This window comes from Falco peregrinus, chromosome 2, assembly GCF_023634155.1.
Source record: "Falco peregrinus isolate bFalPer1 chromosome 2, bFalPer1.pri, whole genome shotgun sequence".
NCBI classification, from domain to species: domain Eukaryota; kingdom Metazoa; phylum Chordata; class Aves; order Falconiformes; family Falconidae; genus Falco; species Falco peregrinus.
The window spans coordinates 104,089,158-104,103,180 of record NC_073722.1 but is presented as its reverse complement, the minus strand read 5'-3'; the positions used below and the strand labels follow the sequence as shown (position 1 = coordinate 104,103,180).

Here is a 14,023-nt window from a genome sequence, read left to right as displayed (position 1 = left end):
CCCGCACGCCCGGCCGCGGCCCCGCCGCGCCTCTGCCCGACAGACGCGTTTCCCAGCGTAAGCGGAGGGCAGTGCCGTGCCAGCCCGCCGCCTGCCCGCACCCGCAGCCCCTCCGCCCGGCCCGGCCCGGCCCGGCCCGGCCCCGGCCCCGGCCCCGGCCTCACCTTCCTGCCCTCCCGCAGGTGCCGCAGGAGGTTCTCGGTGGCCGCCAGCCGCACCTCCTGCTCCGGCTTGGCGATGTCCCAGAAGAAGTCGAGGAAAGCGCGGCCCTGCCGCAGCACCCCGCGGGGGTCGGTCACCGCGCCGCTGCCCGGGGCCTCCACCTCCGCCATGCCGCCGCCGCACGTGGGCCGCGCCGTCCGCCCCGCCTCTTCCGGGGCAGCGAGCGCCGGCGGGGACGGGCTGTCAGCCGCGCCGCGGCCTCCCGCCTGCTCAGCGCCGGGGCGTCTCCTCAGCGCCCCGCGCTCCCCTCAGGGCCGGCCCTCGGCATTCTGCACTCCCGCAGCGCTCCGCACTCCCCTCAGGGCTGCCCCTCAGCGTCCCGCGCTCCCCTCTGAGCTGCCCCTCAGCGTCCCGCACTCCCCTCAGTGCCCCGCGGCTTCCTCAGCGTCCCGCACTCCCCTCAGTGCCCCGCGGCCTCCTCAGCGCCCCGCACTCCCCTCAGCGCCCCGCGCTGCCCTCAGGCCACCCCTCGGCGCCGCGTTCCCCTCCCCAGAGCCCGGCACCCCCAGGCTTTACTGTCCCTCCCCTGCGCAGGGGCTCCCGTGGCTGCCCGGCGCCCTGGCTGGCAGCTCCCGAGGGAGGCTGAGATCCTCCCCCCGCGGGGCAGGGTGAGCGGGGGCAAGGGCCTGCCACACGGCTGGTTGTCGTATGAGAATCTGTGCGTCTTGCGGTTTTATTATAAACCCTGAAACAATGACCTAGGAAAAGGAAGCAAATCGGTTCATGCAAAGCGTACGTTTTTAAGGACGCCAAACGCAGGTCTCATTATCTTTATTGACAATAAAATACAACCCTGTTCTCCAGCTGCCAAGCAAAACCCGGCAGGTTTGCTGCCTCCCCTCCGGACTCTCATCTCATGCCAGTCGCAGGAGCGCAAGGAACAAGCGCAACACCCGGAGCATGAACCACCTCTGCTCTTCTCCGCAGCGACACCAGGATGATTCGTACGGGAGGCCAGCGACCGACACACCGGGGCGGCTAAAGCACGCCTCAGAGCCAAAGGGCCAGCCTTGTGTCACCTATAAACGCCCGGCCCCGCCGCCCGCAGCTCTTACCGGCGGCTGTCCCGGGGGGCCGCGGAGCGCCTGTGACGGCGGCAGGGAGCGCGCCGGGCCTTCCCGACAGGCAGTAGTGCGGACAGCCCCGGCGGGGCGAGGAGCTGGAGACAGGCACCGCCAGGGGCAGCCCCGGCCCGGGCTCCGCCGTATATAAGCGGCGCGGGGTCCTGCGGGCGCGGTCCTGTCACGCTCGCACGGGGAGGAGGCTGAGGTGGCGATGGCGGATTTTGATCCTTACGACGATCGGGCCTACAGCAGCTTCGGCGGCGGCCGGGGGTGAGCGCGGCGCTGCGGCCGGGGCCGGGGCCTGGGCCGCTGGGGGGGAACGGAGCGCTGCCCCCGGAGCCTGGAGGGAAGGAAGGAGTGGCGTTCCGCGCCCCCCGGCTGGGCGAGGAGGGGGCGCGGCCGTGCAGGGCCTGGCCTGCCCCTTTCCCGGTGGAGATGGCGGGCGGGCACGGCGGGGGAGCGGGTGGGGAGAGGGATGGGGCGACGCTACCCCTAGGGAGCTTTCGGGCTCGTCTTACCCCGCTGCCTTCCCTTCTCCGGGGGGTTGGGCTGAGCCCGGCGGGGCGCGTTTTTCCTCCGGCCTCGGCGGGCCCGCTTTGTGAAGCGGGGGGGGTGCCGCAAGGTTCAGGGCCTGGCGGCTTGGGAGAGCCGGGAAGGGGCGGGAGGAGGAGGAGGAAGGTGTCGCTGTGTTCCCGCCGGCCCGGAGGCGAGTGGAGGGAGGGGATTTCGGGAGGTGCTGGGCCAGAGCCAGGGTAGGCCCTGAGGAGCTCCTGCAGGGACGGACCGGGAGCTGGGAGGAGGGAGCTTCCCGGGAAGGACTGCAGGGCGGCAAAGGGCCCCTGTTGTGGCGGGGCGAGGTGCCCGGCGGCGTGGGGAGCTGCGGCGGCGCCCCCGAGAGCGGGCGGCATTGTGATGCCTGCAGCGGGAGGAAATGGGAGGGCTTTGTGGTGCCTGCGGTCGGGGAGGGCTGGGAGCCGCCGGCCTGCGTTATCCGGGGCTCCGGTTGCTGACTGCAAATCTCTGATCCTCGGGAACAGGGCTTGGCTCATCACTTGGCTCTTTGCTGGAGAGCGTGGATAGGGGAGGAGCTACAAAAACAATAACCAGCAATTACGAAGTTTGTCTTAAATCAGGTTACAAAGATGCCATTAGCAATTTTTTTAATTCTGTAGCAAATAACCATGACAGCAGCCTAAAGTGGCACTTGACACTCATAATAAATTCCAATGTTACTACGCAGTCTGGCCTAGTCAATGTAGGCACATCCTGTGAAGCAATAAAATGAAAGTTAACGTGTTACTTTCATATTCAGATTTCTTTAGCAGAGTACTTAAATTTGCTCTCAGGCAAGATGTGAATACTTGTTTTGGTGGAAGTAAAGGTATCCTACTGATTAGTAGGTGCTTTTGCAGATGAGAAAATGTACTTGCTCTGATTTAGTTGTAGTTTTAAGCCTCAGATGCTACTAATATCAGAGTGCAACTTGTGCTTCCATTTCACTTATTATTACTAGTAAGTTGCTAACAGCTAATTCATAATTTCAGACCCTAACAGGTCTCTGTCCTTTGTGTAAAGCCCTGTAATACGTGTAGCGTAATGAAAACATGACTGTTCTTGAAGGTTCTGAATAAAGAATCCCTTGTTAACTTAACGTGACTTTTGCTCATTTTTAGGTGCTTTAGGACTAGTGTAAACTCATTTGAGAGAAAACAGGTTTTGTGAAAGTTGCATTTTGCTTAACTTTCGGTCTGTATAGAGAGTAAGCGTAGGATTTATGTGTGACAGGTGGAAAACAATAGTGCCCAGCAAGTTCTAATGTATGTAAGATATCTGCCTCTTTCTTATACTTCTCAAAATTATAGTGGTAGCGCCACAGAATATGACTGTGGTGTGATGAGATGGGATTTTGCTACACCTGAGATGTCTGGTAGAGTGCCGATTAAGAGCTGCAACATAATACTCTGGTATGCAAAAGTAATTTTATTCCAAATGAAGAACAGGCTGCTGACATTAATAACAAAAGGCTTGCTATAAAAGCTTTTTGGTAAGTGTTTTGGAGCCCAAGATTTGACACAAAAACCTGTAATTAAGCATGCTGAGGCCTAGTTGAAACTCTGAACATCAGTAGAGCTTTTCTTGAAGGAAACTGAGTATTGATCACTCCTTGACTTGCTGGTACACTGCTTATTTAGGTGTGGCTTATAATACTGGGTGCCTTACTCAAAGGTTAAGATTCGTCTGCTGAAGTGCTATACAAGTAGGTGAAAATAAAGAGCTAGTCTTTAACCATCTGGCATTTTAGATCCTGTGCTTGCCCATTTAGTGTTAATAAATGTCTTCTAATATTTAGACTTGGGTAAGGTTTTTGTTGAAGGTGTCTAATGCTTGCTGTAGAGATGTATTAGATTACTGGAATAAATTGGGTATGTATTTAGAGTTGTGGTCTTGGAGACTCAAAAAAACCAACTTGCATTCTGCTGAGCCTTGTGCTGCCTCTGATAAAGCACTAACATTGGTCAGACTGTTGTCCCTGTGCTGTGTAAAAAAGATAAATACTGAGCTATTGTTTTGATCATTAGTGAAAAGCTATTAAATACTAGCTTTCGAAATATTCTTTGTTTTGAACTTTTGACAGATCTTGTTCTCTGGAGAGAATAACTTTCTAAAACAGTAGCTTCAAAATGATAGTTTAGTTGTTCTTTCAGCCTAGTATGGCCTTACAGTGTCAGTAACTCAGTCCACCAAAAAATAAGTCTAATTACAGGGATGTTTGCCTCTGCATTTGCTAGAAGCAAGCTTTTCTCTTCAGCTTTATGTTTTGGTTTTCTGAAAAAGAAACCAAATAGTTGTCTTTCAGATTCCCACATTAAGATGACATAATTATTACCTAATTGTATCTGACAAAAGTTACACTGAGTAGGAAATGCAGATACTGATTTAACACTTTGATGTGACCCAGTTCACTTAGTTCAGATATGTTTTTAATTATAGTTGACTTTTGTCCTATTTTGTCACAAATGGGAGTATCTCCTTTCAATCTCATTGTTTGGTTACTGAAATCAGCCTTTTTTTTATTTATTTCACTGTTTCAGTGTTCAAAAAAAAAATGTAGGGAAGTGTAGAAACAGTTTCTTTTTGTGTTGCTATACCTGGATTCTGTAGGAAACTTAGTTTTAGAACCTCGTTGTTGTCCATTCCTGTGGATACTAAAATACCAAATACAGAGTTATGTATTTGATAACGGAGGCCTTAGTAGATCAAATTCAAAAATACTTCATTTTCTGACTTAATATCAGTAGGGTTGCACAACAGGGCACGGATTTCCACACGTGCACTCTGTGAAGTTCTGGTATGCTATGGTAGAAACAAGGTTTGTCTGTAGCACAGAATTCTTCTGGGGATTGCTAACTTGAGGGTGTGGTTTCAGAAGCAGCTCAAATGGATCTGAGTGGGGGTTGCTGTTGAAAGCTGTAGTTTGAGCCCTTGATTTTGTTCTCCTTCCCATGTTGGCTTGAGTGCTCTTTGCAGCTGGCTAGATCACCTTGTTGATCTGGCTGAGAATTCGACTTGTGTGGGTTTTCAGGTGAATCAGCTCACCGAGCAAGATGACTGGCAGTTCAAGGAACATGTTAAGAATGTGTAGAAGGAGGGAATGTTCCCTTTAAACTCATCTGAAGCAATTCTGATGTTCCTATAGAACAATAAAAATTAAGATTATTTTTTTTTGTTCCTGCAAATTCTATATGTAGTATTTTAGTAGCTGTTTGTAAAGTCATAGGTGGGAATTGAGGACAAAGGCATGGAACCAATTCTACATACTACAGAATTCTTTGGAAGAGCAACTCAGCTTTGTTGGAGTTCCTTCTTAAAACTTAAGTCTTGTGACTAAAGATAATTCTGCTATACGTACACAGTACCCAACTATAGCAGCTTTAGTTCACCAGTATGTTTTTGACTCGTTAATGAGACAAAGGCAGATGAGGAATATTGTCAAAAATGCTAAAATATGAACCTGGGTGGACACTAATTAAAGATATGTAGGTTGTGATTCAAGTACATGTAGCAGCATGCCGATAGTGACAAATGACTCCTGCACGGAGCTGCTAACATAAAAAGGCTCAAATGACAGGCTTATCTAGGAAGAATTAAGAAATTTTATTCAAGATTTCTGTATTATCTGATTCATGAGTAATAAAATATTTATTCTGGAATGAAAAAAAAGTATGTTGCTTGCCCAGTGGATTTTTCTGGCTGCATGCAACAAACGAAAGGAAGTAATAAGAATATTTGAATTTCTGTGTTTTGGGTAGGATTCTGCAGACATCTAATCAGTTCATATCACCCTAGAAAATCCTGGTTTGGTACAGTTTGTGTTCCACCATGCTTTTAAGTGCACAGCAAGCCTCTGGGAAAGGGAGCAGTCCTGAACAAAGCCCAGTAAGTGTAAGGTGTTGAAGAGAACATGGGTAGAGTAGTACGTAGGTGTCTCAGGTGAAAGTCAAAAGAATGCTTGGGTGGGGTGGATGGTGCTGGAACCAGTGACAGTGATGTCCTGGAGCCTAGAAGTCCAGGAGCTATAACTTAAGGTTGCCTTGTGTCCACAGTACCAACCTTGCAGTCTGTAAAGAAGATCAAAGTTAGCTTTAGAAGATTAGGCTCTACAGGAGATTAACACACAGGTGTGTTACATTAATACAGTAAAGAATTTCACTGGTACAGTCTAGTTCCTCAGCAACCAATGATACTTGGTTATAATATCCTTATATTATAAACCTTAACTGAGACTGAGGGTAAAGATGGGAAAAGACAACCTAGTTTACCTCAGTCTGTAATTCATGAGACACAAAGGAAGAAGTAAACATCCAAATAGCACTGAAATTGGTTTCTCTGCCTTAGAACACATCGCTTAACATAGTGTTTTATTACGTGTTCAATTCAAAGCATTCCAGTCCAAATATCTGACAGGGCAATAACTTCAGAGTTAGCAGAAGATGTTTCTATTAAGCTAAATGCTGCTGAAATAATTCAAATTAATATGGAGTGGGTGTTGATAATATACTGTTTAGTTAAAAGCATTGGATCCAGCTTAATTTCAGGATAAGCCAACGAGCCTGGCCATGGAAGCATTCACTGCTGTAAATTATTCTTAAAATCTAGTCCTGGATGTGTTTAAGAAGTAATGTTTTTGATTGGGGCACTGTAGAGCTAAGCTTACATTGCTTTTCTTAATGGATTGTATGATGAGAAAGAAGTTTGTTCATCACTTTGTTACTGAGTTCACCTGTAATGTATTAAAATATATTGTTCTTTTTTTTTTTTCGCACTGAAGTACTGCATCAGGTAACACTAGAAAGGAGTTGGCCGGTACTGGAGGTGGCGGGTACAGGCAAAGGAATAGGAAAAACTAAGTGAACTTGTGGAAGAATCCACTTCCAAAAAGCACCTGAGCAGTGCTATATACTGTATTACTAGCTGTGGTGGGAGTCAAGTTCCAGAGGCACTGTGCTTTTTTTTCAACAGGTCTCGTGGTGGCGGTCTTGGTTCCCGTAAACAGAAAGAGCTGCCAACAGAACCCCCTTTCACAGCATATGTGGGAAATCTACCCTTCAACACTGTTCAAGGAGACATAGATGCCATCTTCAAGGATCTCAGTGTAAGGAGTGTACGACTAGTCAGAGACAAGGAAACAGACAAATTTAAAGGTGAGTGTTCAGAGTTGTTTTAGTTGTAGTTGGCTAACTGGTAGGAGAAAATGAGATACTTCTGAAGTGTCTTTAATGGTGAATTTCACTCTGTAAAGCAGAGTTAGCTGCTTAATCTGTTTGTTCTTTATCGTGACTTATGCAGGTTTCTAATTCGCTAACAGGTAAACACCATTTGAGTGAGATTCACTGTTACTTCCATTATAAGATACAGACCAACCTGAGTGACAAGGGTCAATATTTGCCCTGCTGTAAAAGGACTTACTCAAACCTTGTTTGTCTTGTATGAATTCATACAAAGCTGAACTTCCTGACCCACTTAAAATCCATGACCTTAAGTGTTGAATGCTTACACAGTCTTCCTTTAGTTCAGATGACTCCCATTGCTTCAACTCTGTCTTTTTTTCTTTTTTTTTTTTCTTTAAGTAGATGGGGAGGGGGGGAAGCAAGTAGATAAGCCATTCAGACAGTTGTTTTGGAGGATGCAAATCTGATTTCCATTGGAATTGGCCAGTGGAAGGGGAGTATATTTGTAAGTTACTTGAGGGCGTTGGGGCAGAGAGGCTTAACTCAGATGCCAGAGGGCCTTGGAAAAGGAATGAATTCACTAAATTATATAAATCAGATGACTGGCCAAGCAGGTGGTACTTGTTTAAAAATACTAGTAACCAAATGTCACTATTCAGCTAAATAACTGTCTAAAGGCATAGAGCAAATCTAATCTGTAATGAGAACCCTATGGTAAAGGGAATTAATCAGGCTCTTGGCGTTTGCTTAGTGCCTGTACAGAGTTCTGTTTCAGGATTTGTCCCCATCATTAACAGGCATAGGTAAATGCATTCATAGTTAGTGTTTGGTTTCTGAGTTGCGTACATCTTGCACTCGTTTGTCTTTGAAAGAGAAGGGAGGCTATTAGCAGATATGCAGGAAGAGTAGCTTCTTACAAAGGACTCTTGAAGTGCTGGTATTAACTTGTGAGGTTTGTCTTGCAGGATTTTGTTACGTAGAGTTTGATGAGGTGGAGTCACTCAAGGAAGCTCTTACATATGATGGTGCAGTAAGTATACTTGCAATTAATTTGTGAAATACAAAGATAAACACAAGTCTCAAACTCCTTGGCAGCCCATATGATACATTCTGAAGAGATTCTCTCCTTTATTTAACAGCTTTTGGGTGACCGGTCACTTCGAGTGGACATAGCAGAAGGCAGAAAACAGGATAAAGGTGGCTTTGGCTTCAGAAAAGGCGGGCCTGACGACAGAGGTGACTTCAATTTGTCTAAATAGCTTCTTCAACATAATGGTTGTAGTTACAACTTCTGATGCTGAATAATGCTAAGACAAGGCACGCAAGTGAATGTGATTTTTATAGGAGGGAGTTTTATTTGTATATACAGTTCTAACCTAGCTGCTGCCGCTCCTGAAATGTCTGAAATATAGATGCGCTTTGTGTCCAAAAGCTGAGTATGTTGTGACTCCTAGCCCAGGAAGTGAGACCAATACCCCTAGTAATGTACAGTGTCTTGCAGAGGACAATCCTAAGGCCAACAGTCTGATCTGCTACTATTTTCTTAAGAAAAGCGAGTATGCTAAGTAAGTGTAAGTAGACAAATACCTATTTTGGATTATCTAGCTCCTGTTCAGTGTAAAACCAAGCTTTGCTGTAGTGGAAGCTCAATTGAATGAGACTTACTAAAGGTTTCCATTGAATGTGTATTAGAGAAGCTTTTCTGACCGCTTACTCTTGGTTAACTTAAACTGACCTTTTGTTTCTATGCTTGGAACTTGGTAGTATTGAAACAAAAGGATTTTCCAGCAGCATGACTTTTGGATATTGAAGGACTGAAACTTTGGTTTGGTATCCCCTTGATCAGTCTTTCCCACAGCTTCAGACCTGAACACAATTGTGGCTTTTTTCCTAGGAATGGGAGGAGGTTCCCGAGAATCCAGAGGAGGTGGATGGGATTCCAGAGATGACTTCAATTCTGGTATCAGTATTAACACTTATACAGATAGGCAGCCTAAAAGGCACAGAAATGTTCTCATTTTCATGTCAGCTACATTTGTCCCCATTACTGTTTTGATTGAATCTACTGTATGCCAACTTTGGATGTCCTCCAGCTGCAGTGGGAATCTTCATTGCCTTATAACAGAGGAAAGAGTCTTGTAAATTTTATGAAGCAGTCCTAAATGACAGAATACTTGTTCAAATGTAGCCTATGATGTCTAGGTTTTAAGCATTTCTCAAACATATGGCTAAGTACATTTCTGAATAGTAGCAGAAACAGACATCATGTGAAAAAACTGATACTGTATTCTTTCAGAGCAGAAGCTTTCACCTTTTTAAGGAGATGTGACATCATTGTATGTGTATCCCTGAGGCAACTGACTTCTCCAAAGATGCGTTAGTGTTCCGAAGCACTTCTAAATCCTAAACGTTCTTAAATGTTCTTGTTACAGTAATGCAAGTTGCAACAAATGGCTGGGCTTGCTGAATGGAAGGTAGTGATGGAGCCACTGGGTTTGCTCTTGACTTCCAGTCAGTTTCCAGCTATTAGAATCCAGGGTGACATTAACACAAGTGCTTTTGTCCTCTGAAATCATGGGTTTGGTCCATTTTCTGATGGGGAGATGCTGGCAAGTGCAACTTTGCAATGTCTGGTGTCTGCGTGCGTGGAATGGACAAAGTAGAAGGAGCGGTAACCAAGTGTGCCTTTGCCACCAGCTTGAAACTGAAGCATGATGCCGGAGAGAAGCGGCTTGCTACAGCGCTGCGCTTAACCTGCCTTCATAGCTAAGCATTCTGGTGTCATAGCTTTATACCTTCTGTGGCAGCTTCTTCAAATATGGATGCATTTCAGCTTGTTAGATGCTGGATGAGTGAGTGTGAGCCAGAAGTGTAGCATTTAAGTCTTAGTTGCTACAGAGGCTTTTTTTTCTCAGGTTGTGCAGCCTTGCTCTGGACCAAGTCTTTAAAGATGGTTGGTTGGTACTGAAGTCAGTAAGGGACAGTTCTGCAACTGCCAAATACTGAAGTGGAAAGGAAAATCTCAGATGGGAACAAAACAACTTTCTCTTCCAGGTGGCTTCTGAAAAACTGAGTATATTCCCCTTAGGTGTGCCATTAGCCTGAAATGCAGATGATGGGGGGGGCTTGGAGAGATGCTGTAGAATAGTCTTTGGTACAGACTAGAACTCTGGTTAGTGACAGACAGTTCTTGACTTTTTTGATACATAAACTGAAGAAGTACAGTCAGTTTCATATTTAAAGTCAGAATTGGTATTTTTCCCTAGCTCTTTAATTAGTCTAGTAAATGCCTAGTCAATTTAAAGTACAACTAAAAAGCCTTGGGGTTTTGCTCTGTTTTTCAAAGGCTCTGTTTTATAAGGACTGTTTATTTCACTGCTCCCTAGCTATTTTCCCATGTGCTGTGCACCTGCAGACTTCATGCCAAGGCTGTAGCCAGTGTGATCTTCTGGCTACAGAAGTACTCTTGAGTATTTCTAGTGTTGTCTCTGAATTCAGCTAACGGTGCTAACAATCTGAAGTTGCAGCTGAAGCTCATATTTTAAGCTCACTTGATGACCCATTCTCCAACACTCCAATAAACATCTAGGTGGATAAAGCAGTTTCTGAACTTGGCATAGCGTACCCAGTTTCAAATGGAATCTGTATGACTCTTCTAGAACGTGTTAGAGATCTGTGAAGCAATCTGCCTACAAAGGCTCTCAGTGTATCATCTTGGACTGACAGCAGTGACTTTGAAAGGTTTTCCAGTCATCCAGATAACAATCTAGATTAAAAGCATTGCAAAATGTGCTCTTTAAATTCACTGTCTTCTGTCTTCAGGATTCAAAGATGATGACTTCTTGGGAAGCAGAGGTAGAGGAACCCGCCCTGGAGACCGGCGACCACCAGGTGCCTCAATGGGAAGTGGTGGCACTGGTCGCTTCAGAGATGGGCCTCCCATTCGTGGATCTTCCATGGACTTCAGAGAGCCAACAGAAGGTAAACTCTTTGTCTTCTGTAATGCAGCCTTCCTTCATGAAGGAGAGAGACTCCTGCTTTCTTTGTCAGGTTAAAGTTACTGCCCTTGACAGAGATCTTAAAACCGTAATGTTTTCTCTTTTCAGAGGAAAGAGCACAGCGACCCCGACTTCAGCTCAAACCTCGAACAGTTGCTACTCCCCTCAATCAAGTAGCCAACCCAAACTCCGCTATCTTTGGCGGAGCCAAGCCCCGAGAGGAAGTAGTAAAAGAGCACGACTGAGTTTGGGGTTGAAAGGGAATGGGGAGGCGGGAGAAAAAGCAAGACAGTACAGAGTGACTAGCTCTGCTGGAATGTCAACCCTGCAGTTTACCATTCCTGCCATCTGGTATTTGTCCTCTTTGAAACCGAAAACACAGAGCTTGTGAATGCATGTCAGCTGTTAACAAGTGGTTTTTAGTACGTTCTTGGCTTTGCTGTATCTAGTGCCTGCTTTGTGCTGAGTTTCCTTCTTCTGTTTCCTTCCAAGCAGCACAGTTCCCAGTAGATAAGGCAGTGTAGCTGCTTCCACGAGCGTGGAGGTCTCTGGACAAAGGTGCTGCTTCTCTTCTTCCTTTCTGGGTTTCTTTTACTTTAGAAGCACAGGTTAGACTTAGTTATTTCCCTGTATTATTTCCTTTTACTACTTCCTCAGTGCTCCTCTTCTGACCTGCATGTCTTGTTCTGTATTGCTGTGGCTCTGAAGAGGAAACTGGAGAGTCCAGATGAGTTTGAACAGAGAAATTTACAGTTCTAACCAAGTAGCAAAATACTATTTATGACAATTGGTGATAAAGTTACTGTATACAGCAGATGACCTTATAAAACTGAGGGGGACAGCTGCCCTTTCACACAGGTTACCAGGAAGGATCAATTTAACAGATGCCTTGGCTGACAAAAAGCCTGGTGAGTAGGTAGTGGAATTGGTGTGGATAAAGCATCTGCCAGCGGACCCTTGCTGGTGGTTGTCTGTTGACTTCAAAATGGTATGATACTACACCTCCAAGCTCAAGGTTAGTGCTGCAAAAATGTGCCTGTTTGAGCGTGATTGCTCACTGGCTCTTTCTGCTTACTTTTTTTGGGTTTTACATCTTTGGGAAATTTTTAAACAAAGTTTCTACAAATAAAATTGACTTTTTTATTTTTAAGGAGTGTATACTTTGCCATGCAGTATGTAAATGCCGTTATCCCCTTTATCTTTGCCCAGTGGTGTACAGTTTTAAGACCTCTGCTTTCAGAATACCTTGAAAATGGGCAGATTAGAAATCGTTCTGCTATAGATTCTCTTCATGTAGAAGTTTGGGTAAAAAGCATCTCTAATTGCTACGTCTCTCTTCACTCGAAACGTTTCTTGCCAGTGTTTTATGGGAGGAGGGAGGGGAGGCTGGAGCAAAAGGAGAGAGCCCATGAATGTTTAAGGACAAAACCTGGATCTACAGCACTGAAGCGTGGATATGTCCAAAGCATGAGGAAAAACTTGGGCCCCTAATGCTAGTGCTGACAGCTTTTGGATAAAACAGCCAGCACACCGGAGTACTTCCAAGAGGAGTTTGGAAGCATGGCTGCTTCACTACCAGCGTAACTACTGCTAGTAGTGAATTTCTTCCTGTAAAGTTACCTTTAATGTCAGAGTCCCAGCAATTTACAGAACTACTCTTTCCTTCCTTCTGCCTGTCACTTAATCTGCTTCTGAGATAAGAACCATTTGTCTAACACTAATACTTAATTTAAGACAGACATGCATTGTGTGGTTGTATTCCAAACCAATAATTGATCTATTTACATCTTCAATGTGGAAAAGATTTTTAAGAACAAATTCCCATATAAAAACTCTCCTCTAGTCAAGACAATTGACTTTTAAATGTAAAAACAAAAAAAAAGAAAAGAATTCCAAACACTTAACACATTCTGCTTCATAACAAAATAAATTTATGGATATGGTATTTTGTGAATGATCTTTTAAATAAAAGAAAACATTAAGTAATATTTAACATTGGTCTTTATTTGAGTCTGCTATAGCATGGATTTTTTCTCCCCCCTCAGCTTTCAAACTATGTGTTAATTTGGAATTTTGCTTCCTTAAATTTTATGGGGAAGTGCTACCAGACCTATTCTTGTAAAGGGGGGAGGAGGAAAAGATAAAGGGGAGGAACCTAATCTAAACAAGTGTTGGTGGAACATGTAGGACACTGAAGTAAAAACTGTGTACAAGTGGAAGGGAGCAAAAATTCTTTATCCTGTGGCTTCAGCATAACTTCTGTTACGTTGCTAAGGCTGCCAGGCAGAATTGGGAAGCGCTGTAGCTTGTAGGCCGTACAGTTCATGCTGTTTCCCACAAGCTGGGTTCTGCTGCTCTGCGGCCGGAATCCACTGCCCAGTACAGGGCAAAAAGTGTGTCCTTCCAGTCTGAGCAGTGATCAGTTGGTTTAATGTGGACTCTTTGTGGGGAGACTAAATAATCTACTTGCTGCTATCTTGCCCAGTTTCTCCCAGCTTTCAGCTGGCCTGTTTCCCACTAGATGTAACTTAACAAGGCTGTTGCACTGCGCCTTTGAAGTATGTGCGTACTGCAGGCTAGGTTAAAGGAGGGAGAGCTGGGTTTTTATTGAGGAAAGGAGCTCTGACCTTCCTGCTTGGTTTTACTGCTTCCCGTAGCATGAAAGGGTGGCAAGTGTTCCTGCCTTCTGGCTACTCAGTCCACTCTCCTTAGACCTGCTGTTGTGAAGCTTGAGCAGAGAATCCAAATCCTGCTCTGGAGCTGCTTGCTGAAAAGGCGTGTGCACTAGCAGCTGGCTGCCCATCATGAATAACAACCTGAGGTTTATATTTTAGAATTGGGCCAGCTGCGTGAGGGTAGTGTCCTTAGGCTGCTACCTTGATTTGCTCATAGCTGGTCCTTCAAACCTGGTGGGAGAAGCCGTAATTCCATCACTGCGTGGAAGAAAGTAACACTGATTTGTGAGACAGGCAGAGAGGTGGAAAATGGCTCACCTTAGTTCTATAAATAT

At 45.6% G+C, this 14,023-nt stretch overlaps 2 protein-coding genes across 3 annotated transcripts in view; one reads left to right on the top strand and one right to left on the bottom strand.

The window, feature by feature from the left end:
* The window catches only part of MYBBP1A (MYB binding protein 1a), a 61,666-nt gene extending 61,161 nt beyond the window's left edge, over positions 1–505 (bottom strand). Inside the window, exon 1 of the mRNA XM_055796278.1 lies at positions 165–505. Coding sequence (XP_055652253.1) covers positions 165–332 — 168 coding nt within the window. The 5' untranslated portion in view covers positions 333–505. The remainder of the gene's footprint in view (positions 1–164) is intronic.
* Positions 506–1,404: 899 nt separating this feature from the next.
* EIF4H (eukaryotic translation initiation factor 4H) lies at positions 1,405–13,001 on the top strand. 2 transcript variants are annotated; one of them, XM_005240485.4, is made up of 7 exons: positions 1,405–1,556; positions 6,807–6,988; positions 7,981–8,045; positions 8,155–8,251; positions 8,910–8,975; positions 10,838–10,996; positions 11,122–13,001. In XM_005240485.4, the coding sequence occupies exons 1-7, from the start codon at positions 1,498–1,500 to the stop codon at positions 11,256–11,258; spliced, it is 765 nt and encodes a 254-aa protein (XP_005240542.1). In that variant the 5' UTR covers positions 1,405–1,497; the 3' UTR covers positions 11,259–13,001. The 2 variants fall into 2 exon arrangements, with proteins under 2 accessions (XP_005240542.1, XP_005240544.1); XM_005240487.4 differs by lacking the exon at positions 8,910–8,975.
* The last annotated feature ends 1,022 nt before the right edge of the window (positions 13,002–14,023 follow it).